This window comes from Sorex fumeus, unplaced genomic scaffold (genome assembly GCF_029834395.1).
Source record: "Sorex fumeus unplaced genomic scaffold, SorFum_2.1 ptg000063l, whole genome shotgun sequence".
Taxonomy (NCBI): Eukaryota; Metazoa; Chordata; class Mammalia; order Eulipotyphla; family Soricidae; genus Sorex; species Sorex fumeus.
In genome coordinates, this window is record NW_026606120.1 from 14,269,681 (window position 1) to 14,296,457 (window position 26,777).

Below are 26,777 nucleotides of genomic sequence, written 5' to 3' on the forward strand. Positions count from 1 at the left end.
CCCTAGGCCAGCCCCCCACCCCTGCAGAGTGCCTGGTGAGCACCGAAGATGGAGCCAACTGGGGGTGCCGCCCCCTGCCCAGGTCCTGAGGCTGCCTTGGGGGTGTCTGAGGCTGAGCCCAGCAGCACCTCCCAGGAGCTGCCCAGCACAGACCCGGGGAAGCTCCCAGCTTTGCCCGTGGGACCCAGAGCCCACCCAGGGTCCCCTGCATCTGGGCCCCCGAGCAGCCAGGCCTCCGCAGGGGACATGGATCCCAAGGGACAGCTGATCAGCAGCAGGAAGGTCCCTAACCGGGACAGCGGCATCGACAGCCCATCCTGCAGTGTGGCCGGGGAGCCGTTCCCGGGCCAGGAGGGCGGCCCCCCCCGGCCTGCAGCCCGACATCGACGTGGGCGAGGGCAGTGGTGAGGAGCCTGCCCCCGAGACCGGCACCCCCCAGACCCACATGCCCGACGAGGCAGAGCTGGCCAAGGTAGGCACCGGAACCAGGGTGTCCTGGAGGGGACTGCAGCATCTCGGGGGGTCACCGTGTTGGCACTGCTATGGGGTGGGCCAGTGGGCGGGGAGGGAGGAGTGACACTCACCCCCCCCCATGAGTTTCCACCTGTGGACCCAGGCTGGGCTTCAGGGTACTGGCACCTATGATACCCTTGGGGTCCACGACCCACCTTGCAGCACCTGCCCCATGGCCTCATCTCTCCAGTGGTCACTGCTTTCTTAGAATGTGGACGTTCCTTCCTTCTCATCGCCCTTGCGGCTGTTCTGTGACACGGTCTTTGCAGTGACCATTGCCATTGCATGAAGCAGGTCAAAGTTAAATCGTCCAGTTTCGTTCACCTTTCATTTTATTTATTTATTTGCTTCACTCAGACTACATCTGCCCTCCCTTCCCTGTTCCAAAGGCAAGAATGACCATCGATGCTAAAAGGCAGTTGCAAGAGCAACACCGGAAATGTCTTCACACCCGGGAGGGGCTGCTCTGGCTCCTCACATCACACAGACTTCCCTAGCAACGCGCTATAGGTGGGACCCCTGAAAGGAGACTCTTCTGTTCCTATTTTATTGAGATGCCAGCAGGGCTTATGTCAGGCTGTGTCTTCATCATACAATTTTATGCCTCTTGAGAGTGTGGTGCTACAACACAGCCAACACACACACACACACACACACACACACACACACACACACACACACACAGAGGCCACTGGAATCGTCTCCCATCTCCCCTCCCTGCCCCCTCAGCGGCTCCCTGTGGCTGAGTCCCAGGCGTCCTCTGTCTGCTCCCGTGTGGAACGTTCACCAGTGTACACTGCTGTGGACAGATGAGTTGGGTCACACAGGCATTCTGTCTCCACAACTTTCCCACATGCCCACATCCGTGTATATTATACACCAACTTACAAAGATTAAGAGCTTAACTCTTTCCATTTCAATCACGCTATCAGAGTCATACAGTACAGTATTTGTTTGTTTTGTTTGGGGGCCACACTTGGTGGTCTCAGGACTTATTACTGGTTCTGTGCTCAAGGATCACCCCTAGTGGTGCTCGGGGACCGTGTAGGGTCCCAAAGACCAAACCCAAGCCGACTGTGTACAAGGCAAGCACCTAATCTCTCTGGCCTCCTTTCTTCATTTTTGATGCATAGTTTTACCAACTATAATATGATTTTTTTTCCTTTTTTCTTTTGGTTTTGAGTCACACCCAGAGGTGCTCAGGGATCACTCCCAGTAGAGCTCAGGGAGCACATGGGGTACCAGATGTGCTCAGGTTGGTCACATGCTAAACTATCTCTCGAGGCCCAGATATTTTATTTATAAATAAATAAAGAAAGAAAAATTGTCTGACAATTTTTCTTTCAAACGTATCCTCCCATAAATTGGGCATTGTGGAGAGGGAAAGGAGAGAAACAGCTGATGGTTCCTGGGGCTACTCCTAATACTGTGCTCAGGGGTTGTTCTTGGGTGCTTGGAGAAACACGTGGTGCAGAGAAGCAAACCTGGGTGTCTCACAGGCAAAGCCTGCACTCAGCCCCCTACTCCACCCCTGCAGTACCTACCCCATGCCCCAACATGGGGGTCACTTTGGTGTGGTTTTTTTTTTTTTTTGCTTTTTTGGGTCATGCCTGATGATACTCGGGTTATTCCTGGCTCTGCACTCAGGAATTAATCCTGGAAGTGTTCAGGGGACCATATGGGATGCTGGGGATTGAAACCGTTGGCCACATGCAAGACAAATGTCTTCCCCTCTGTTCTATTGCTCTGGCCCCACTAGTTTTTTATTTTAGAATATAGGATAACTTCTCGCATTATTAAGAGTTGGAATAGAGGGCCGGAGTGATAGGACAGTGGGGAGGATGTTTGCCTTGCAAGTGGTTGACCCGGGTTCTTTCCCCGGCATCCCATATGGTCCCCTGAGAACCAGCAGGAGTGATTCCTGAGTGCAGAGCCAGGAGTAATACCTGAGCATTGCTGTGTGTGACCCAAAACAAACAAACAAACAAACAAATAAATAGATCATTAAAAAAAAGAGTTGGAATAGAAGGAGCACAGCGATAGTCCAATAGGGAGAGTGCTTGCCTTACATGACACTGGCCCAGGATCGATCCCCGGCATCCCATGAGCATGGCAGTTTGTGCTAATTAAGCCACATGAGAGCGTTAGCTACTGATGGCAGGCACTGGCATGAGTTTGTTTAAGTAATATACAACAGTACTGGGCCAGACACCTAGTCCTGCAGGTAAGGTGTTTGCCTTGCATGCACCTGGCGGGGTTCAATTCCTAGTACCACATATGGTGCTCTGAGCAGTGCCAGGAGTAATTCCTGAGCATAGAGTTAGGAGTAAGGCCTGAGCATCACCAGGTGTGGATTAAAAAAAAAAAAAAAGGTGGGAGGCTGGAGGTGGCACTTGAAGGACTAGAATTTGTGCTTTGCAAGAAGGAGGCCCTAGGTCAACCTCTGGATCCACAGAGTCCACTGGACATCAGGCACTGCTGGGAGAGGCCTTAGTGGCCCTGAGCACTGCTGTGTGACTCCTCCTTGTCCTCACCATGATAAGGAAGCAAAGAGCTTACAGAGTCACAGGGGAGCTGAATGAGCCTTGCTTAAGTCTGCATGTAGGAAACCCAGCACTACATGGACCCCTAGCGTCACTGCGGTCACCATGACAACCTCTGGGGAGTGAGCAGAGACAGAGATAGGGACAGATAGAGAGGGAGGGAGTGAGGAGGGAGGGAGGGAGGAAGAGAGGGAGAGAGGGAGGGAGAAGGGAAGGAAGGAAGGAAGGAAGGAAGGAAGGAAGGAAGGAAGGAAGGAAGGAAGGGAGGGAAGGAGGGAGGGAAAGAGGGAAGGAAGGACAATGGAAATGAGTTGCACAGCAGCACTGTCCTCCCGTTGTTCATCAATTTGCTTGAGTGGGCGCCAGTAACATCTTCAATGTGAGACTTGTTGTTAGTGTGTTTGGCATATCGAATACACCACGGGGAGCTTGCCAGGCTCTGCCGTGCGGGCAGGATACTCTTGGTAGCTTGCCGGGCTCTCTGAGAGGGACGGAGGAATCGAACCCGGCTCAGCCTCGTGCTAAGCAAACGCCCTACCTGCTGTGCTATCGCTGCAGCCTGGGAAATGAGTTTCTTTTAAAAAATAAAATAATAGTTCTCAGTGTGCTTCTCTTTCTCTTTATCCTAGTTGGAGTTTGTTGAGCATCTTGGGTTTGCGTATCATTCCTTCTCTCCGACTAGGAAGCATCCATTCATTGATTTCCTAAGGGGCTTCTTTGCCTGTTTCTCTGTCCTCTGTCCCTGTGGGATTCCTGTAATGGGCCCATCAGTCTACCCAGCCTATCCATTGGGCCCTCTTTGTTCTTCTTGATTCTTTTGACTTTTTTTTTTTTTTCGCCTCTGACTTGACGATGTCAGGGCCCTTCTGGTGCTGATTACACTTTCCTACAATCAAGCCAGGCCCACAGGCTTCTCCCAGAGCAGCTGGAAAACTGGACACACAATTGCCTCTTGTCACTCTAGCTGTCACCCCAAGGGAGGACCTGCTCTATAGAGAGGCTCTTTCTGGCCCCACACTGGGGGAAGAAGAGGCAGGAAACGAGGCTGGCCAGCACCCCGAATCTTGTTGCCCTTTTTCTGCAAAGCGACATCACTGTGCCTAGTGGCTCCAGCTTCTCAGTGGCCTCTCATGCGCCAACAGACACATTCCTGTGCACACAGGGCTGGTACCTCCAGGTTTCAGAGGTGGAAGAAGACATGCAGCCTCCCAGCACCTATGCCGAGGAGGTCACCCACAAATAGATTTTTTTGCTTTTTTGGGTCACACCCGGCGATGCTCAGGGGTTACTCCTGGCTTTGCACTCAGGAATCACTCCTGGCGGTGCTCGGGGGACCATATGGGATGCTGGGAATCAAACTCAGGTGGGCTGCGTGCAAGGCAAACGCCCTACCCGCTGTGCTATTGCTCCAGCCTCCAATAAATAGATTTTGATGCAGCTTCTGGAGCTGTCTTTCAAAGGCCCAGAAAGTCCTGCATTCTCCTTGAATTTCAGCCACATGGGTACAAACTGCCGTGTGTTCTGTAGAACCTTCCCTGGCAATCCTCTCTGTGGGAAAGCAGCCCCACACTGACTCCAGGGGACCCCCCCAGCCCTGGCATCCTGCAGCCCGCCTGTGCACTCCCTGCTGCCCCCAGCCCCACCTCCCCCAGGTAATCCCTGTCTCTCTTCTCTGCAGTGCTCAGAGCCTCAGAAGTTGCTCCATATCGCTCAGGAGCTGCTCAGCACCGAGGAGACATACGTGAAGCGGCTACACCTGCTAGACCAGGTACCCACATGGTCAAGGACCCCAATGTCCTCTTGTAGAGCTCCTGGGCAGTTTCAAGCTCGCCTGTGCCTTCTGGAGGGAAGATGAGTGAGCTTTGGGCTCAGGGTCCAGGGGATTGAAGTCCTCCATAGTCTTGTACTCTGGGTTTGGAGATCACACAGGTCTGGGCCAAGGTCTGGCTGGGAAGGAAGGGAGGGAGGAAGGAAGGAAGGAAGGAAGGAAGGGAGGGAGGGAGGGAGGGAGGGAGGGAGGGAGGGAGGGGACTTAAAAAAAAAAAACAGTAATTTTCAGTGTGGTTCTTTTCCCCTTTATCCTAGTTGGAGTCTGATGAGTGTCTTGATTTTGTATGTCATTCCTTTTCTCAGAATTGGGAAGCTTCCATCCATTAATTTCCTAAAGAAGTTCTTTACCCCTTTCTCTCTCCTATCTCCTTATGGGATTCCCATAATGCCTTTCAACGTGGCCTTTTCTGGCATAAAAAGGACTTCTGGGAGTTTTTCTGAATGCACAGCTGTTTCCCCCCCCCCCCCCCCCCCAGTGACATGGTACATGGTTTGTGGGATTTTTGTTTGTTTGGTTTTTGTTATTGCTTTGGGCCACACCTGGTGATGCTCAGGGGTTACTCCTGGTTCTGAACTCAGAAACCACTCCTGGTAGGCTCAGGGATATGGGATGCTGGGGATCAAAGCAGGGTGGCTGTGTTCAGGACAAAGGCCCTCTCTGCTGTGCTATTGTACCGGCCTCCAGCGGGGGGGTTGATCAGGGTCTCATTAGATGATGCATCAGTGGGAAGAGGCTTTGCCAGGTGTTGCTTCTGGAGGTAGCCTCCAGACAGAGAAGGCAAATCGGCATATCCACAGCTCGTGGGCTGTGGGTCTGGACAGTGGTCAGCTCCCTCTCAGAGGGGGACTGGCCGTCCTGCTAGGCCGTCGTCAGCTTAAACTTATAGGAAGACCGTCAGGTTGCTTGCGCCAGTTTGAGGGGCTTCCGCAGCCTCTCCCAAGCCCACACACTGACTGCAGCCTCATCACCCATACTGACGGGCCGGCTGTGGCCTCCATGCCCACCCAGGTATTCTGCACCAGGCTGGCAGCAGCAGGCATCTCTCCGGAAGTGACGACGGGCATCTTCTCAAACATCTCCTCCATCTACCGTTTCCATGGACAGTTCCTCCTGCCCGAGCTGCAGCTGCGCATCCTGAAGGAGTGGTAAGGGGCTGTAGGGGATGCCCAGGAGTGGTGAGGGGCTGTGGGGGGTTCCCGGGGGTGGTGAGGGGCTGTGGGGGTGCCCAGGAGTGGTGAGGGGCTGTGGAGAGTTCCCGGGAGTGGTGAGGGGTCTACAGGGGCACCTGGGGCATGGTGAGGGGCTGCCAGGGGTGCCTGAGGACCAGTGAGGGTGCTGTCGGGATCGAGGGATGCTGCCCGGGGCTGGGGTCTGTCTTAGCACAATGGGTGTTGAGATCACATAGTTCAGTCGCGTTGGGTCACCTGAATTCTCCCTGCCACGGGGCTTCAGAATCTGAGGTCCATGTGTTTATAAGCCAGGTAGGCCCAGCCGGCGGCCCATTTCCCAGGGTCCTGGGCTCCTTCACTGCCATGGGTCCACTCCAATCCATATGTTCTCTTTTGGTTTGGTTTGTGTTGGGGAAACACTGGCTGGTCTCAGGGATCACTCCTGGAAGGGCTTAGGGGACTCTAGGATGCCGGGGAAATTGAACCTGGGTCAGCCCCATGCAAGGCAAATGCCATTCCCAATGTCCTATCTCTCTGAACTCCATACTTCTTACCATCCCTAAGTGCCAGGTTTATCGCAAGCCCGAGGAGATTTAATGCCCACTCAGGGCTGTGTGTGATTTTAAATGAGATTTGATATCTTTAAACCCCAAACAACAAATCAACAGAGCTGACCGTCTTATTTTCCCTCCTAAGATATGCCGCCTTTGCTTTAAAGAAAGAGATTTCTAGGTGCTGGAGAGATAGTATAGCAGGTGAGCCACTTACCTTGCACTCGACCAACCCCAGTTTTGATCCCTGACACAACACATGTTCTCCTGAACCCCTCCAGGAGTGATCCCTGAGTGCAGAACCAGGAGTAAGCGCTGAGCATGGCTGGGTGTGACCCCCAAACAAAACAAAGAGAATGAGAATTCTAGACCAGGGCAATGGCCTAAAGGGCTGAGCACACACTTTGCATACAGGAGCCCCAGATTCAATACCCCAGAACATCACTGGGAGTGGCTCCCCAAAGAGGAGAGAGAGAGAGAGAGAGAGAGTGTTTCCAGGAGAGAAGAGAGACTCAGAAGCAGCCCAGATGGCTCCCATCATTAGGCGTGGCCCTGGCAGCCCAAGCCCACTGGGTGTGGCATTTATATACATAAATAAGTTTATAAAACAAAACCCCAAAATGAGAGGCCAGAGAGATAGTATGGTGTGTAGGACACTTATCTTGCAGCAGACCTGGGTTTGATTCCAGGCACCAGAGGAGATCTACATCAGCACCACAGGTTGCTGAGCCTACTAGGAGAGGACCCTGAGCTCTGCTGGGTAGGGCTCCAAAGCAAATAAAGCACAAAGGGAAAAGCACTCAGTACAGTGCCAAGTGCTCCCTTCAGGGTCCGGGCGGCTACAGCTTTGCTTCAGGGACTCTGCTGTCTGCCTTTTCTCACTGACCTGACTGGCGCCAACATGAGGGTCTCCTGGAGCATTGAGCTCATCAGGAGCATCAGGACCCTGAGCTTTGGGGGACCCTGAGCCAAGAGCACCCCGCTGTGGCTGGGTTGGAGGGAAGGCGACTGCTGAGGCTTCGGCAGGGACAGAAGACCTGCAAATTTCCCTGAGGGCCAACTCAAGCTTTAGACTGTTAGAAGGACGAGCTCAAGCCACAGAGCAAGTTACCCAGTGCCTCCAAGAGTCTGGATGAAGCTCAGGACTGCCAGTCATTGGGTGGACACCGTCCACTGCAGGACGGTGCTTTCCAGATCTCATGGAGCGACTCAGTGCATGTGTGCGGGGCTGCTCCTGGCCCTGCCCAGTGCAAGGGTCCATTAACCTTCCGCTGCCCTCGTGTTCTGGTGCCCACCATGCTGCAGTGAATGGCTCATGTCACCTAGCCTGTCCCCTTCTTTTCCATCGTTTCTGGGGCAGGTGCTCCAACAATTCAGGGTCAAAGACCCTGTGTATTGTTTAGTTTTCTTGCGACATTTTCAAATCCCCGTGCACACACGCTGGGTGGGGTGACTGTTCCTCATCTTTGTGGATGCAAAGTGGTCAAAGGAATCCAGCAAGGAAGTTCTGGAGGTGCAGAGCTGGACAGTATCAGGGGATTCATAGGGTCTGCCTGGTTGGGGCAGACGCGAAGGGGTCCACAGGCTGCTTGAAGGAAGCGGCCGGAGAGAGAAAGGGCTGTCGGGGGAATCCAGGCAAGATGCAATTCTTGGTTCCCTGCGAGAGGCAGAGTACGGGGTGCAAGGGCTGGAGGAGGGGTGCAGTGGGGTCAAGTTTGGAGGCTATTGTGGAGGGACACAGACACCCCAGGGGCTGGGGGGAGGAGGACGAAGCTTTCACTCAGGGCCAAGATGCTTCTCTCGGTCCTCCATGAGACAAAGAACCCATCTATGGCCCTGACCTCCCCTTCATTGGAATTTTTTTTTTGAGGGGGACCCTGCAAAGCAATGATCCCAGATCCCCTCTGGTGTTACTCAGGCTAACCGGGCCAGGAAGTTTTCTGCTTGGACCCAGCAGCGCTGAGTCATTTAAAGGAGTGCATTGGGACTAACCCCTGCTTCCTGGAGATGGAGATGGTTTTGTTGTTTGTTTGTTTGTTTGTTTTTAAGGACACAAATGGCAATGCTTGGGGTTTACTCCCGGCTCTGCACTCAGGAATCACTTCTAGCAGACTTGGGGGACTATATGGGGTGCCAGGACCAAACCCGGGTTTGTTACGTCAAAATAAACACCCTACCCACTGTACTATCTCTCCGGTCCCCGGGAAACATTCTGAGCTTGCTTTCTCCAGATGGCTCCCCCAGCTCTCCGGGCCCGAGGACATGAGACTCAGGGACAGTGACTGATTCACTCGGGCCGGGAGCAAGTCATGTCCTCAAGCCCCTGGGATAGTCTCTCCAATTCCAGTCCTCAACTGGACCCCTTCCCATGGCCTCACTGCTGTCCCCCCACGCAGGGACACGAAGCCCCGACTGGGGGACATCCTGCAGAAGCTGGCCCCGTTCCTCAAGATGTACGGCGAGTACGTGAAGAACTTTGACAGGGCTGTGGAGCTGGTGAGCACCTGGACGCAGCGCTCGCCCCTGTTCAAGGAGGTGGTGCAGGGGATCCAGGTGAGTGGAGATGTGGTGGTGGGCCGCCCAGTTGCTGTGAAACGTCCCCGGTCTGTGGCTTGATTTTACAGTTTTGTTTGAGGGTTACACCTAGTGATGCTCAGGGTTCAATCCTGGCTCTGAACTCAGGGATTGCTCCTGGTGGCCTCAGGTGACCATAAGGGTGCCAGAGATTGAACCTGGGTCAGCTGCACGAAAGGCAAGGGCCATATACACTGTACTATTGCTCAGTCCTACATATATATTGTCCTCCCGTTGTTCATTGATTTGCTTGAGCGGGGCCAGTAACGTCCTTGTGCGTGCAAGATACTCTCAGTAGCTTGCCGAGCTCTCCAAGAGGGGCGGAGGAATCGAACTCGGGTTGGCCGTGTTGGCCGCATGCAAGGCAAACGCTCTACCCTCTGTGCTATCGCTCCACCCGATATATATATATATATATAATATATATATATAATGTTTTGCATGCAAAATGGCTTCTAGGAAGTCATGCTCACCAAGTTCTAAATAAAGTGAGGCTTGAATGCTTCTAAAAAGCATTGTAATCCCCAAGATGACAGCACTTACGTTTTCCTCCTTGCTATGTTGTCATTTTTTCAAAGTAAAAAATACTAACACACAGAATTTCCAAGTGGAAGCTAGTGTAAGGTTGAGATGCAGTTTTATTTATTTTATTTATTTATTTATTAGACTCAGAGACTATAAAATCCAGCTCCCGGAACCGCGCGGCCGCATTCGCGGCGTGCGACATCTTATCAGGACATCTTTTATGACATCTTATCATCTCATTCCTACTTTGGACAAACTTGCAGGCTATCGAATGTAGCCTGCCCACAGGGCAGAGTCTGGCAAACTCCCCGTGGCGTACCAAATATGCCAAATACCAGTAACAATGATGGGTCTCATTCTCCTAAAGAGCCTTGAATATAATCTCAGGGTTAGGATGAAAGAGACGTTACTGGGGCCTGCTCGAGGCAATCGACGAATAACAGGATGATGAAATGAAAAAAAATGAAATGAAAAAATTTATTTATTTATTTATCTTTGGGTCACACCCGGCGATGCACAGGGGTTACTCCTGGCCCATGCACTCAGGATTTACTCCTGACGGTGATCGGAGGACCAAATGGGATGCTGAGAATTGAACCTGAGTTAGCCCCATGCAAGGCAAACGCCCTACATGTTGTGCTATCGCTCCAGTCCCGAAGCTTTATTTTTGTTGAGTAGTTATTCACTTTTTTGTACCTCCTGGTGGCCTCTAGCACACACACAGGTGCACACATGGGGCATGACTAATACATGTGCACCACACATGTACACAAGGCAACATGCAAACACACACGTGTATAGACAACTCAGAATAAACAAAGCACGCACATGTGAGTAAACATGTTCCTCTTACCCTGGCAGCTTCATGGGCACTGAGTCTTCCGGGCCAAGAATTTAGAGGCAAGTACATATTCAGGTTGATCAAGATTCAATTCTCCTGCCTGCGGGGTCCGGTGACATTCAAAGCACACATGTGTCTGGTGGAAAGAAGCTGGGTTGTGGCTGAATGTCCTTTCATTTGGCACCAGCGGCCCCAGAGCAGTGTTCCAAATGCAGAAACCCTGACCGGGTCCACCTGGGGGTACATGGCAACACAGCTTGCCCCGGACCTTGGGAATTTTCCTTAGTTCAATCAAAACATATTTAACATTTCTGAAACTCTAAGGACCACATTGTAGGTCTCACTTCCTTCTGCAAGATGCAAAGCGGGCAGGAGCAGGGGCCTGATGCTGAGGTGACAGCACTAACCCTCCACAGCCTTGCACAAGCCCCACCAGATGTTCTAGAATGTTCTTCTTCCCTCCTCAGGCCTAGAGCCCAACTGGGGATGCATGTCATGTCTCCTTCCTGCCTCTGTGCCTTGCACCTTCTGACGAGGCCTGCACCTTCCTTATCTCATCTTTGGGTTCACCCAGAACCAGAGTTCAGCCTGTGTCTGTGGAAATGTGGCAAGAGTGAGGCTCACCGCCTCCTCCGGGAGCTACAACTGCTGTTTGTTTCATTCCTGAGCATGCTCTCTGGGTGGGAGGTGAGGGGGTTGCCAAGCCTGGCCACTGTCCACTTACTCAACCCTCACCCCCACAGGAAGCACTTTGTTATGTCTCTATATGAACACACATCCTGAATCTATGACACTTCCTGCTGCCCCTCCCCCCAGTGGAGTCTTACCTGAAACCATGTTTGTGTGTGTGTGTGTGTGTGTGTGTGTGTGTGTCGCAGAATGACTCGTCTACCTTTGCGGTTTTAGAAGTCTCTGTTCTGAGGGGCCAGGAATGAGAGCACTTGTCTCACAAGTGCAAGGTCCTGGGCTCGATTCCCAGCCCTGAACAATTAAACAGAAGTCACTGTTGTAGGAGGAAGCAGGTGAACTCACCCGCAGGCGTGAGGGCAAGGGTAGCTCTGAAGGAGCAGGGGGAAGGGCAGGGCAGGGGGGCTAGAACTGGGGGAGCACAGAGGCTGGTGGGGAGTATGAATGAGGTGATAAAAGAGCCTGGGGCTGGAGCGATAGCACAGCAGGGAGGGCTTTGCCTTGCACACAGCTGACTTGGGTTTGATACACTTGGGCATCCCACGTGGCCCCCTGAGCATCCCCAGAAGTGATACCTGGCGCAGAGCCAGGAGTAAGCCCTGAGCACCATTGGGTGTGGCCAAAAACCAAAACGAAGAAAAGCGTCAGAGGCTGTGTTTTGGGGACAGTTTGGGGAGCCCAGGAGTGGTGCTGGTTGGACTGGGTAGAGGCAAGAGCAGGGCTGGCCCCACATGACGCAGACCATGATGGGTCACAGCAAGTCACCTGGGAGTCCCTCAGAGAGCGAGGATCGTCCAGCTGAGGGAGGGACGCAGCTCAGGCCTGCAGCCAGCTCGAGGGGGCCCGTTGCTCAGGGGGATGCGAGCAGCCCTTGCCCAAGCCAGGACGGGGTGTAGGAGGCGGCCCCTGGGCCTGGCCGACTCTTCCCTGCCCGAGCAGTGTGGTCTACCAGGAGCAGGGCCTCCGGCCTCGGGGCGGGCTGGACAGAGCGACGGGTGTGGCAAAGATTAGAGCATCCGGGCACCTCGCCCTCTGTCTGTCCCGCAGAAACAGGACGTGTGTGGGAACCTGACGCTGCAGCACCACATGCTGGAGCCCGTGCAGAGGGTGCCTCGCTATGAACTCCTGCTCAAAGACTATCTGAAGAGACTCCCTGCCGACGCTCCAGACCGCAAAGATGCTGAGAGTGAGGGCGGGTGGGCGGGCGGGCATCAGGACTCAGGGGAGTTGCTGGGGGAGGGGAGGTAGTGAGAGGAAATGGGGGGTGGAGGGGAGGACTGGGAGAGGAAGACAGATGAAGGGAGGGGGGAGAGAGAGACAGAGAGAAACAGAGAGACAGAGAGACAGAGAGACAAAGAGACAGAGATAAATGGTTGGTGGGGGGAGAACAGACACAGAGGGGGGGAGAGAACAGAGACAGAGAGGAAACAGGGGATGCTGCATGGCACAGCTCCCAAGCCATCACATCTGTCGTGCTGTTGTCACCTGTAGTGCTGGGGTGGATGCTGGTTCAGAGTAGGGGTAGCACACGCCCCTAGGGCTAGTGGGGTTGCAGTTGGTCCAGGGGCAGCATCACTGAGGCAAGGGTCTGCACAGGCCCCAGCAGACCCAGGAAGCCTGGTTCGTTGGCCAGGTTGCACCCTGCATGCAGCACATATGCCCCTGCACTGGGCCTGAAAGGGGGTGGGGACCAGAGCAGGGGCAGCCCAAGGCCAACCTGGCATCTTTCCTGCAGGGTCCCTGGAGCTGATCTCCACAGCTGCCAACCATTCCAACGCTGCCATCCGCAAAATGGTGAGTGTGTGGGGAGGAGGGCTCCCTGTACCTCCCGCACGAGTGGCAGAGGGAGGGGGTGCCCAGGGAGACAGGGGTTTCCAGGGGCCAGAGATCTGACCCCTTCCTTTCAGGAATGAAATGAAATGGCTGCCCGTCATTCCTCTCTCCTGCCTCAGTATCCCCATCTGTACCATGGGCACAGACAGAACCCCTCTCACTGAGTGAGGTGGGTTAGATGGATTACTCGGGGCAGGAGCTGGTGTGGCCACATTAGCTCTCAGTCACCATCACGCATTCATTCACTCTCTCATTCATTCTTACACCTGTCACAGTGCAGCCAGGAAGTGGAGAGAGGGGAAGGCTCAGCCCTCACCCCAGGACCCCAGTATGAGCTATGGCTAAAGGGCAGGAAAGCCAGAACGTAGGGACACTCATTTCCCCTGCACCCATACGTCTGCCCACCTCCCACAATCTCCTGCCCCAGGGTTCCTTCTCAACCATCATTCTCCAGAGTTGGTCTTTGCTCCCTGTTCCAAACCTCGCCACCTACTGGGCTGTGTCTCCTCTCAGCCTCGGGGTTCCTTGTGGATGAGTTACCTCTGAAGGTGGATGCTGCGTTCACTGTATAGTGTGTCAGCCACCACGTGTGTGGCACAGAGCACTATCCTTATGGTTGTTATTGTCCTCCACATGGTGAACTCCTACTTATCTTTTAATGCCCCACTCGGTGGGTGTCAATGATGTTTTCCCTTCCACTCTACAATCTCTAATGCCCCATCAAAGCATAGGACCGCCACTGTAGGGTAAGGCTCCTTACCTGCGAGTCCCCAGCAATCTAGACCTCCACTACCTTGGCCACAGAGTCCTGAGTCCACTGTCTTTTGCAGGAGAAAATGCACAAACTTTTGGAGGTGTACGAGAGACTGGGAGGGGAAGAGGACATTGTCAACCCGGCCAATGAGCTGATCAAAGAGGGCCCCATCCAGAAGCTGTCAGCCAAGAACGGTACCACCCAGGACCGACACCTCTTCCTAGTGAGTCCAATGGGGAATGGCCTGGCTCCGCCCAGTCCCAGAGCCCCGCCCCCGTGGCCCATCAGTTAATGCTAGGCCCCACCCTACCTCGCCCAGTCTTAGAGCCCCGCCCCCGCTAGCCCATCAGTCAGCGCTAGGCCCCGCCCCACCCAGTCTCAGAGTCCCGCCCCCGCTAACCCATCAGTCAGCGTTAGGCCCCGCCCATGTCAGAGCCCCGTCCCCACTAGCCTATCAGTCAGTGCTAGGCCCCACCCTGCCCAGTTTCAGAGCCCCGCCCCTGCTGGCCCATCAGTCAGCATTAGGCCCCGCCCATCTCAGAGCCCCGCCCCCACTAGCCCATCAGTCAGGGCTAAGCCCCGCCCCACCCAGTCTCAGAGCCCCGCCCGCCCACCCACCCGACCACGCCCAAGGTGGAGCCACGCCCCTTTTAGTCCCCCCCAACCCCCACCCCCGCCCCGCCCTCCTGGGATTCTTCATTCTGGGCTTGTCCTCTGACAGCACGTTGCTCTCGCTCACCCCTGTCTCTATCAGTTCAACAGCATGATCCTTTATTGTGTGCCCAAACTGCGGCTCATGGGCCAGAAGTTCAGTGTCCGGGAGAAGATGGACATTTCCGGCCTGCAGGTGGGTGAGCCCCTCACTCTGGGAGAATTCGGAGCAGAGCGGGGATTACCGGCACCCTGCAGCCTGCCCTCATCCCATCCATCCTGCAGTTCTGTCCTGGGCTGGTACCCCGCGGCTCCTCTCCCTGATGCAGATCTGCCTGTGTGCCCAGGCATGGGGTCTGCTGTATGTGAGAAGCTCTGTGGAGGGCACCCAGCACAGTCCCCGAGGCAGAGCCGGAGTGCACTGATCCCGGCAGGGAAGGCGGCCCACCTGTGGGGAACAGAGCCCTGAGCTCCCTCCCTCTCCCCACGGCCTCGGCCTCGTTGGGGCTTAGGGGACTTGCTCTCCTCCCTATCCGGATCCCCTCTGTCTGGCAGTGGGCGCTGGAGAGCAGGAGTCGGCCCCTCTCCTGAGCAAGGTGGCACTTGGACCAACAAGTATACAGCCAGTAACTCAGTTTTGGCTGAATCTCAATCGATTACTTTAATCCCTTCCTGCCTTGAAGTTTTCTAAATCAGATGTAAGAGCAGTGAAAGCAACAGTGAAATGGAGGGGGAAAAAATACTTTCTCTCATGGCTTAAAGAAACTATTTGGAGGCTGGAGCAATAGCACAGTGGGTAGGGCATTTGCCTTACATGAAGCTGACTGGGCTCAAAATTCCCAGCATCCCATATGGTCCCCTGAGCACTGGCAGGAGTAATTCCTGAGTGCAGAGCCAGGAGTAACCCCTGAGCATCGCCAGGTGTGACCCAAAAAGCCAAAATAAATAAATAAGCTTTAAAAAAAATCTTTTTTGTGGGCCGGAGCAATGATACAGCAGGTAAGGTGTTTGCCTTGCATGCAGCCGACCCAGGTTCAATCCCTGGCATCCCATATGGTCCCCCCCAAGCACCACCAGGAATAATTCCTGAGTGCAGCCAGGAGTAACCCCTGTGCATTGCTGAGTGTGACCCAAAAAGTGAAAAAAAAAAAAAGAAACTTTGCCTAGTGTTTCTCTGCCGTGTTTAGGAGCCGGGATACGGCTGGCTGAGTCGGAGTGCATGCTTCGGGTGCTAGAGCCCTAGGTTCCAACTCCTGGCACGACAGAGAGTGACCCTGACTCTCACGGGCAAGTGTCCCAGCCGGTCCAGTGCAGTTCCCCTCTCTGCTGTCCCCGTGGGCTACCTCCAGGCTCCAGGCTGAGAGACAGCAGGGTTTTTGTTTTTGTCTTTTGGGAGATCCTGTGGTTTACAGCACCATTAATGCAGGTTTTGTTTTGCCCCTGGTGGTCCTGCTTTAGGTGCAGGACGTGGCCAAGCGCAGCGCAGCCCACACATTTGTCATCACCGGGAAGAAGCGGTCTCTGGAGCTGCAGAGCCGGTACTTCCGCTGCCCTTTGCTGTCCACTGCCCTTTGCCGTCCGCTGCCCTTTGCCATCCCATCCACTGCCCTTTGCTGTCCACTGCCTTTGCTGTCCACTGCCCTTTGCTTTCTGCTGCCCTTTGCTGTCCACTACCTTTGCTATCCACTGCCCTTTGCTGTCTGCTGCCCTTTGCTGTCCACTGCCTTTGCTGTCCACTGCCCTTTGCTGTCTGCTGCCCTTTGCTGTCCACTGCCTTTGCTGTCCACTGCCCTTTGCCATCTGCTGCCCTTTGCCATCCACCGCTCTTTGCCATCATGGACCTTTGCCGGTCACTGCTGTGTGACTCTTTCTGCCCCTCCCAGGCACTCTGTGGTTTGAGCTTGAACCATCCTAAGGAGAAGTTTGTGGCCATTAAGCCTCTGACCTCCTGCTCCCTGCCCTGGCTGACCATTCCCCATGCCGAGGCCTCCTTCCAGACCATAGCTTGTGTGTTGATCTGGAGAGTCGTCGATGGCCACGAAGAGCTTTGCTTGCTCAGCCTCTTGCTTTCTCGCTGTTTCAGAAATCACTCCTCCTTGGGGGCTAGAGTAACAGTCCAACTGGTCGGGGCATTTGCTTTGTATGGGTCTGACCTGATTTAAATCCCTGTTACCCCATAGGGTCCTCTGAGCCCTGTCAGGAGTGATCCCTGAGCACAGAGCCCAGAATAAGCCCAGAGCACCACCAGGCATGGCCTAAAAACAAAACGAAACAAAGAGCAAAAGAAATCCCCCGCCACTGAGCATCACTTCCTAATGCAACCTAGTTCTATTACAGCTATTCCGTTTCCTTGCTGGGTACCAGGCTCCCCCCGACCCCACCCCCACCCCCAGTCCCACTAGAGCAGAAGCTGGTTTCCTGCCTCTGTGCCTTGTATCACAGGTGGATCCCTGAGGAGGAAATGCGGGCTAGAGGCAGGTATCTGACCTGAGTCCCACTGCCCCGTCAGGTGGCACCAGGCTCCGGCTCTGACTAGTGCCACACTTGCCCCTGGTGCCAGATCTTTGCCAAGGTCTGCTGTGATCTGGAAGGCGTGCAGGGCAGGGCAGTCATGTGTTGGCTGGGCTAATGCCACACTGTTCTTTACAGGACAGAAGAAGAGAAGAAAGACTGGATTCAGGTGATGCTCCTCCGCTATTACAGCAGTCAGACAACACAATTCTTGGGCATCTGGCCAGTTTGCATTGGTGCAGGGCTGGGAGCCCCCAAGACCCCTGGGCTATGCCCACTTGTCTGTGCATCCTGAGGAAACCCCCTGTTTCTTGCACTGTTAGATGCCAGGAGCTTTTTCCTCCATGCGTTGGGGAGAGCGAGGAGGGGGAGGGCAGGGGAGGAAAGGGGGCAGGTGGAGGTGCACTCACCACTCACCATGGGCTACTGGCTTGGGGGCCTGGTGGGTGAGGGCTTGGGGAACAGGAGAGGCCACCCTGCCCCTGACAATGCTGGACACTCACCTCAGGTCATTGAAGCCACCATCGAGAAGCACAAACAGAACAGTCAGAGCTTCAAGGCATTTGGCAGCTCTTTAGGCCTGGATGAGAACCCCTCAGTGCCTGCAGACCCCCTGGTAAGTGCCAGTGACCAGGGTCCCAGAGGGCCCTGCCCAGGGCATTGTCTAGAGGGTGAGCGGGGGCAGGGGGGAGTTGAAGGGAAGAAGCTCAGATGTCCATCGCCTCCTAGGCTTATGCCCAGGCCAACCTTCTCTTAACTGGGGGGAGTCCGCTGTACCTTGATACCAGGCAGCTGCCTAGGGATGGGGGAATGAGAGGAGAAGCCTGGCCAAGGAAGGCTTTTGTCACACCCCACCTGGCCAGCTGTCTCTGCACCTCCTGGCTGCTGGCCCGGCCACACTCTGCACTCACGCAGACCGACCTGTGCTGTGGCTGCTTCATGGGAGTGACAGGTGTATGTAGACTCCTCAAGAAGCCAAGCGGGCAGCCCTGGGTGGGCGACCCTGGGCTGTGCTGAGTGACCGTGCCCTGGGCCAGGGCGGCCAGCATGGGCCCGCAGATGGCAGGTACGCATGCCAGAGTGTTCCCCGGCCCATGCTCAGTACGTCCGGGGCTCCCACCCCCCTTGCTCACAGGGTACGGGCGTGGACCCTGGCTCCCATCAGCTTTCCCTGTGTTCCCAGACGCCGGGCGCCAACCCCGAGGAGCCTGTGGTGGTGGCCGATGGAGGAGGAGGTGCTGTAGGGGTGAGTGACCCCCGTGCCCACAGGCAGATGTGAGGGGGAGCAGGCAGGTGAGTGATGTCAGACCAGGGGTCCTGAGAGGGGCTGAGAGCCAGGAGCTAGCCCCCCACCCCCGCTGCCCTGTGTGGCCTGGCTCTGGGATCCGATGCCACCAGCCTGCAGTGACTGACAGTGGCAGTGGCCTCCACAGCAGGTGGCCTCACAGCGCATCCTGGGAATCAACCTCCTGTGTCCTATGCATTGTCCCTGGCATGCTGGGTGCGGGGCTCACTATAAAGTCAGGAGCCCCATCCCCAGCCCTGTCACCAACATGGACGTGCCACAAGACCCCGCACCTCTGGGTTGCTGGGTTTCCCGGCGGCATCTCCGAGAGCAGAGTTGGTGGGTTTCGGGGCGAGCTGAAGTGGCCCCAAGCTGAGTTCAGGAGGCCCCCAGAAGAAGTGACCTTGGCTCTGGGAGTCGCCTCGGCAGATGGGAAAAAGGACCCTCTCATCTCTCATTTCCCAGCCCAGCCTTGCGGCCGGAGGCTCTGGAGAGCCCCAGCCTGTGGCCCGAGAGCCACCCAGAGACACCCGGTATTCCCCACAGAGCGCCCCTCCCCTCCCACTGGCAGGGCTCCAGGGAGCCTGGTCCCCACCAGCTGCCGTGTTGAGGCCACTGTTCCTGGCTGAATCTTCCTGGCCAGCTCCTCTGACCTCCCTGCCATGTGGGCACTGGCTGGAGGAAAATTCCAGAGCCGTGCTGCCCTGGGCTCAGGCCTGAGACACTCGGGCCTCGCTGAGAGCCCTTGTCCCACACCTTTTGGCCGCCCGGGCATCCTCAGGGGAATCTGAGTCCTTCCTTATCTTAACTTGGACACAAACCTCCTCCAAAAGAGGCGTGGGTTGGGTGCTGGGGCTGGATAGACCCCTGCCTATGGGCTGGTTGTCCCCTAATCCCTCTGGGCTCTCCGTGCTGGGAGACAGCGAGGCCCAAGGCATTGCCACAGTGAGAGGGCAGCTGCCCTGGGCTGGTGCCTCCCCCCACCCACCGCTGCTGCTCTTGATCAAACCCCTGCTTCCCTACGGAACGCCCCTGATGCTTGGCCCGGCTCTGGTTAGCGGAGTAAGGCCCAGCCATTTAGCAGATTTCTGGACCCACTTCAAATCTGCACAATGACTCCAGGGCGGGGCTGGGCTCTCCTGTCTCCTGTCTTTCCTGCTACACCACCACTCCAGTGTGTGTGTGGTGAGTGTGTGTGCCTGTGCATTGCTCTCGTGTGTGTGTGTGTGTGTGTGTGTGTGTATGTGTTAGTGTTGCATGTGTGAATGTGAGCCTTTGCCACTGCTCTGGGCCCAGCACATGCCTGACCTCTGGGCACTCAGCTGCCCTCCATGTGTGTTTGGAAGCTGATGTTGCCCTCCCTTGCCCCCTGTAGCCCGAGCTGAGGAGAGGGTCCTCTAAGACCAGGCGTGACAGGGAGAGACAGGGCTGCAGGATCTGTGGCGACAGTTTCAATTCCATCACCAGGCGGAGGCACCACTGCAAGCCATGTGGGGCGGTGAGTCAGTCTGGGTGGGGGAGTGGGCGGGTGGGGGATGGGGAGGCCGTGGGAGAAGAGGAGTGGGTGGGGGGGGTGGGGCATGCACATTGATGGATTGGGGTAAGAGGCCATACCAGGCAGCTGTCTTTGAAATGCACACTTGCTCTGCGAAGGAGCATCCAGATTGTGTCTTTCTGGTCACAGAGATCCTGGGAGCCAATATGAAATAACTCACACTGGAGGCAGAGTGATAGGACAGCGGGAAGGATGTTGGTCTTGCATGTGGCTAACCCAGGTTCAGTCACTGGCATCCTGAGTTCAGAGCCAGGAATAAACCCTGAGCATTCCTGGGTGTGACCCAAAAAAAGGAAAGGAAAGGAAGGGAAAGAAAAGAATAGAATAGAATAGAAAAGAAAAGAAAAGAAAAGAAAAGACAAAAGAACTCATCTGATGTGGAAGCCAGTCTTGTTCTCTGCACCCTTTTGGTGTCTAGGGAACAGCTGTTGCCATTGAAAAATGTGCCAGCTTAGTGCCCCAGAGCTTGGAGGTGGCATCCTAAGAACAGGACTGGGGGCGCACATGCCTTTCCAGGGCAGGGTGTGTCTCGTGGGCACCCCTCCTGCCACCTGGGCCAACTCTCCCGTGGTGCTGAAGGTTGAGCCCCACCTCTGCCAGCACCCCAGGTACATGCCCTCTCCATTCCTCTGCACTTTGTCCCCAAAACCTTCCTCCCAAAGACAAGCTCTTGACCTTAACATTGGAAGGAAACAGTGCTCGTGAGGGGAGAACAGCTGCTGGGCTCGGTGTTCTGCGGCTCACTGTGTGTGCAAGGGGCGCAGCACAGAGCTTCTGCGAAGATGCTTGAGTGGGTGTCACTGACAGCCTGCTCCTGAACTGGCCCTCCTGGAACACTGAGGGGGAGGAAGGGATGATGGGTGTGTCCTTGAATGATGGGTGGACAGATAAGATAAGATGGATGGATAGAGCATGGGCCGATGGCTGTTTGAGTCTGTGGAAGGGTGGATAAAGGATGCACCAGTGGGTGTGTGGGAGGATGGCTTGGTAGATGGGTGGGAGGGTGGATGGGTGTGTGGGAGGATGGCTTGGTAGATGGGTGGGTGGGTGGATTGGTGGGTGGGTGAATGGAAGAGTAGTGTAGATGGGTGGGTGGGTGGGTGGATGGGTGTGTGGGAGGATGGCTTGGCAGATGGGTGAGTTGGTGGATGGAATGGGTGGGTGAATGTAAGAGTGGGGTAGATGGGTGGGTGGGTGGGTGGGGAGATGATGTTTAGGTGGGTGGGTGGGGAGGTGGATGTTTAGGTAGGTGGATGGAAGTATGGTTAGGTGGGTTGGATGGATGGGTGGATGACTAGAGGGGTCGGGGGATGGATGGGTGGGTGGGTGGGTGCATGGGTGGGTTAATACAAGGGCTTGAAAATGGCTGGAGTGTAGGTAAATGTGCTGATTGTAGCTGTAACATTTTTGTGGGTGTGAAGCAAGATAGTTTTTATTGAAACTTATTTAGAGAGATATGAAGGGAGAGAAAGTGAGGAGTGTGTGTTCAAGAGAGAACATGGGCTTCTCCAGAGTGAAAATAAACAAGCAAAGAAACAGACAAGCAAGCAAGATAAGTGTTCAATGGAGAACATGGGCTTGAGGAACAAGATATATATAGGACCTATATATATATTTTTGGAAGTCTTTTTTATTCAGTTAATTTATTTAATTGAATCACCGTGAGATTTTTTCTTTATTTTTTTTTTGTTTTGCTTTTTGGGTCACGCCCAGTGATGCACAGGGGTTACTCTTGGCTCTGCACTCAGGAATTACCCCTGGCGGTGCTCAGGGGACCATATGGGATGCTGGAAATCGAACCTGGGTTGGCCGCATGCAAGGCAAACGCCCTACCCGCTGTCTGATTACTCCAGCCCTGAGATACAATTTCAAAGCTTTCGTGATTGAGTTTCAGTCAGACAATGATCAAACACCCATCCCTTCCTCAGTGTACGTTTCTCACCACCCATGTCCCCAGTATCCCTTCCGCCACTCCCACCCGACCCCATCCCACAGTCATGACCTTAACATTTCAGGTACTCAGTTTGGACTGTCCAGGACTGAGAGATTTGACTCAATTCCATCCCAGCTGGATTGGAAAGCTTGAAGACCTTCCCAGCACTGGCCTCCACCCCCACCAAATTGGGGCCATCTGGGCTCAGAGCTGTGGCCTCTGGGGAACGTGTCTGCAGTAAGCGCCTCATAGTGGCCTGTGTTCTGCCTGACTGGCCACCCAGCTCTCCAGGGCAGCGGCACTCCCAGCTGGCCTCCCCCCATAGGAGGCCACGAAAGAAAGAAACTCTGAGAACAGAGTCCCAGAAAAATGAGCCCTTACCCCCAGTGTCTCACTGGGTGCAGCCCTGAGACACCCCCCCCCCCTGACAGTCCCAGGCATAATTGCTGGGGGTCCTGGTGAGCCTCGTCCCTGGGCCTGAGCAGCTCCATGTTCTAGATGCTGGCATTGAACCAGCCGGGCCAGTGGGCCCAACATCACCAGGAATGGTTCCCTGCTTGGGAACTCCCTCCTAGCCCCAGAACACCCCCCAAAAGAAGTTACTTGTACTTAATGAAGATTTGTTGAGGTCTGAGTCTTGCTGTTGAAAACTGAGGGTTATACCCCCAGGTTGAGTTTAATCTGCCGGAGCACTTGCCTTGCACACAGCTGACCTGGGTTCGAGCCCCAGGGCCCCATATAGTCCCCTGAGCACCGCCAGAAGTGATCCCTGAGTGCAGAACCAGGAGTAAGACTTGAGCATCGCTGGGTGTGGCACAAAACTGGAAAACCAAAAATAATTATAAAGTTCTGCCAGAGACTTAACAGAACCTCAGCCCTGGGGGGAAGGGGAACGATGGGGGTCATGCTCCTGGCACAGTTCCAGCATGCTCTGTTCAGGACAGAGGTCAAGAGAGGTCCACTCCACCTGGGGTGGCCCTGAGAGGTTTCATGGAGGGTCACTCTATGGGCTGCAGGCATTCATCTTTCCATCCAGCCAGCCCTCCCTGCAGCTGCCTCTTGGTCCTCTGAGTAAAGCCCATGGAGTGCCAATACCACAGCCGGCTCAGCCCACGCCTGGGCGGCATCCACTTTGTGCCATTCAGAATCACGTGTTGCTTTGAGGAAGCGCGTTCAAGGATGGCTTTGCTCTGCCACGTTACGTTTTGTGGGAGCCAATACCCAGACACCGCTGAGTTTGCGGCATCGGGTTGTGATTCTGTTTACCCAGTGAGCCTGGGCAAACAGAGGCCAGAGAGATGGCAGGAGTGTTGGGCAATTCTATTTTTAGCTTTTGGGAAGCCGCCATCTGTCCTCCACTCAGCTGTCATTTTACATTCGCTCTTGGCTCCGTGCCAGGGTTTGGGGCAGGCAGCTGCACCAGGCCTGTTTTCTTATTTTAGATCACGCCAGCTGATGCGTGAGGTGCCCACACGGAGGCTGATTTGCATCTCCCCGCTGACAAGCGATGTCAGAAGTCGCTGTGTTGGGGCCGCCTCCACGGCCCCCAACACAGCGAGGGGTCCGTGGAGGGCTGGGGGACCCCTCAACGGCCTCCCTGTCTCCTGCCCCGCCCCCAACCCCCTGGATGAGGAGGCTGGGCTGTGCACTAGCAGGGTCAGCCTGGGACTCTGACTTCTGGACAACCTCCTGTGCCCTATCTTCCAGGTCATCTGCGGGAAGTGCTCTGAGTTCAAGACCGAGCACGGCAGGCAGAGCCGCTTCTGTCGAGACTGTTTCCTGACCCAGCCCGTGGCTCCTGCCAGCCCCAGCCCCGAGGAGCCCGCTGGGTCCAAGCCCGGTGTGGAGGTGGGTGGCACCCCGGGACCTCAGCCACGCCAGGGCCCAAGAGCAGACTCCCCATGGGGTCCAGAGGAGCAGCTGGTGAAAGAGTCCTGAGGATTGCCCTGTGTGTGTTGTTGGGCTTTGGGGTCCAATCACCGACAAGGGCTGGGAAACCCCTCAACCCCTTACAGGAATGTGATGGTGGGGGGATTCCCCAACCCAGTTCCAATGTGGGCATGTATGGATGTTTCCTCCGACCCATGGACAGTGGGGCGGGCTGGGTCCCACATGCCAGTAGCGCTCAGACACCCGCAGGCTGCCAAGTCTCGCAGTCTCCAAGGAGGGCGTCAGATGGCACAGGAGTGTGTGTGTGGGGGGGTGGAGGGTCACCTCTGCTCCAGACCCCAGTTCCAGCCACTGCCCCTTAAGCTCTTGAGCTGGTTGCACAGAGCTCTCATGGTCCCCAGTGGGGTTCACCCGACTTGCCAGGGCAGCTTCCCAAACTCAAGGACGCTCACTCCTGAGTGGGTTACCAGGCGTTAGGAAGGAGGTGACAGGAATCGTTCCTTGAGAGAGATGCTTCGGGCCAGGGGGAGTTCCAAAGGAGGGACATGGGGCTCTCGTGCCCTGTCCAGGGGCACCACTGTCCCCAAGTCATGCTTGTTCTCTTGAAGCACCATCTCCTGGCTGCCCGGCACAATGGACTCATTAACTCACTGGCCATTGGCTGTGAGTCAGTGGGCTACAAATGCCAACCTGTGGTCTGTGGCCAGTTCTCCTCAGAGTCCCCTCACAAACATCTGAGGGGACACCATTATCACCCCACACTGAGGAATTCCCAAGGGGGCATCGTGATCCGGGATCTGCAGGACGAGCAGAGACACATTTCCTGTAACTCCCCGTATCATAGTGGCACTGCTCCTCTCAGGCTGCATAGAAATCCCCAGAGCAGGGCCCGATGCAGGAGAGAATTTATTCTCTCAGCTCTGAGGTCTGAGATCCAAGTGTCACTCACACATCACACACACACACACACACACACACATACACATACACTCCACATGTAAATCTTCCCAAACATAAACGCAACACCCACCACACACACACACACACACACACACCCCACATGTAAACCTTCCCACATACATACACCACACCACCCACCACACACATGTACCACACTCCATAGCACACTATCCACACATAAATCACACGTATACCACACACACACATCACACCCATACCACACCACACACACAAGACATGATTGACACACATACAAAGCACACCACACATAAATCACACACACATATACCATACCATACTACATTTTATAGACACATACAATCAGGCTGGAGCGATGGCACAGCAGGTAGGGCGTTTGCCTTGCATGCGGCCGACCCGGGTACGATTCCTCTGTCCCTCTTGGAGAGCCCGGCAAGCTACCGAGAGTATCCCGCCTACACGGCAGAGCCTGGCAAGCTCCCCGTGGTGTATTCGATATGCCAAAAATAGTTACAACAAGTCTTACAACGGAGATGGACTCGGGCAGATCAACAAACAATGGGAGGACAGTGCTACACACACATAAATCACAAATACACCATACATACACATATCACACCATACACACACAAGACACCATACACATACACACAGACCACACTACATACACATACATATACATCCCACACCTCATATAACCACTCCACATACACACACATGCCATACCTGTATCACATTGTATACACACAAGACACTATACATATACACAAACATACCACACTCATACACCCTCCCTCCCCACCCACACACACACATACACACACATACTGCCCCCTCTGCTGCAGGCTCTGCTGGGGTTGCCCAGTGTGGGCGCCTGACCACTCCTCTTGTGTCCGCAGGAGCTGAGCCCTGCGGACCCCCAGCCCAGCCTGCTGTGTGGCGCATTGCGGGTGTCAGAGGACTGTGTGGCGTGGACTGAGGTGTGGGCCTCCATCCCCGCGGTTGAGCCCCCGGAGCTGGTGCTGTGCCCGAAAGGAAGCAGCCAGGTGTGTGTCTGTGCCGGGCCAGGTGTGGGGCGGGAGAAGCCACCAGGTGTGTCTATGGCCGAGCCTAGCAGCAGGGGTCGGAGGATGGGGGGGGGGGGTCCCTCCACTTCCTGCCCCCGAGCCTGGGTTTCAGGCTGCAGGGGTTCTGCCCGGGGCACACTGCCGGATGGCTGATCCCGCTCTCCTCTGCGCAGGCTGACTGGCTGCCCTCGGCTATTGCCCTCCCTGGCTGCCAGGTGAGCCCCGTGGGGAGCGTGGAGAGGCTGGACGCTGGACACGCCTGGACGCTGCAGCAGGCCCAGCAGGTCTGGTACCTGAGCGTGCCGTCAGAGGAGCTGCGTCAGCGCTGGCTGGAGGCCCTGAGCACCGCAGCCCGAGGGGACCCAGCCCAGGCCAGCCCTGGGGACCCACAGCCTCAGGCCCCCACTGCACCCTGAGCTACTCCGTGTCTCTGTCCCGAGGCCGCCATGTCCTGTGCTCCTCTGCAAGGTGACAGCGGAGGCCATGTCAGGGTGAAGAGCAGTGGACACCGAGGGGCCGCTCAGCCAGCCCTGGACAGTCCCTGTGTGATGAGGAGGATCAGATCCAGAGAGGGCAGCCCCAGCCCGATCGCCCACGGTCTGCAGGAGAACTCACGGTGCCTCTGCCGAGCGCTGCCCCCCCTGCTGAGGGAAGTGAGGGAGGGCTGGTGACTGTCCAGGTCACTGTCCCTGCAGAATCCTCTGGGGCGCGAGACTGGAGCACAGTGGTCCTGCAGATAGGGCTCTGCGCTGTCCCTCTGGGGGCTCCCGCCCACCGCTACATGAGCTGGACTGTGGGCAGCCAGGACCCGCACCCATTGCTCAGGACTCCCCTGAGCCAGGGGCTCTGTGGCCGAGCTTGGGCATGGCTGGTCCTGGCGCTCCTGGGTTGGAGAGACCATGTGGTGGAACCCCGCGGGCACCCTGGCTTTGTGGGGGCTGACTTCTGTCTGGGGGGTCGGATGCTCATCAGCATAAAGAAATGCCACAGTTGTAGTGTTGCACCAGGGGCTCAGGGAGGTGTGGGGGGGGGGGCCTGGTTGGCGGCCAGCACCCCATTAACCCCACTTCCGTGTGGGGGTGTCAGGCTGACCGGGACAGGGGTGGCTCTGTGTTGGAGTCCTTC

At 55.7% G+C, this 26,777-nt stretch overlaps 1 protein-coding gene and 1 pseudogene across 1 annotated transcript; one reads left to right on the plus strand and one right to left on the minus strand.

Annotated features, from left to right (window-relative positions):
- FGD3 (FYVE, RhoGEF and PH domain containing 3) lies at positions 1–26,068 on the plus strand. Its single transcript, XM_056128106.1, is given in 17 exon segments — positions 1–365; positions 367–472; positions 4,735–4,824; positions 5,896–6,032; positions 9,004–9,160; positions 12,282–12,420; positions 12,970–13,028; positions 13,898–14,044; positions 14,576–14,668; positions 15,931–16,010; positions 17,122–17,152; positions 17,492–17,599; positions 18,167–18,229; positions 19,644–19,766; positions 23,464–23,604; positions 25,485–25,631; positions 25,826–26,068. Coding segments are annotated over 17 exon segments (2,181 nt in total). The 5' UTR covers positions 1–48.
- On the minus strand, positions 867–1,048 carry LOC130036416 (uncharacterized; annotated as a pseudogene).
- Positions 26,069–26,777: the final 709 nt, after the last annotated feature.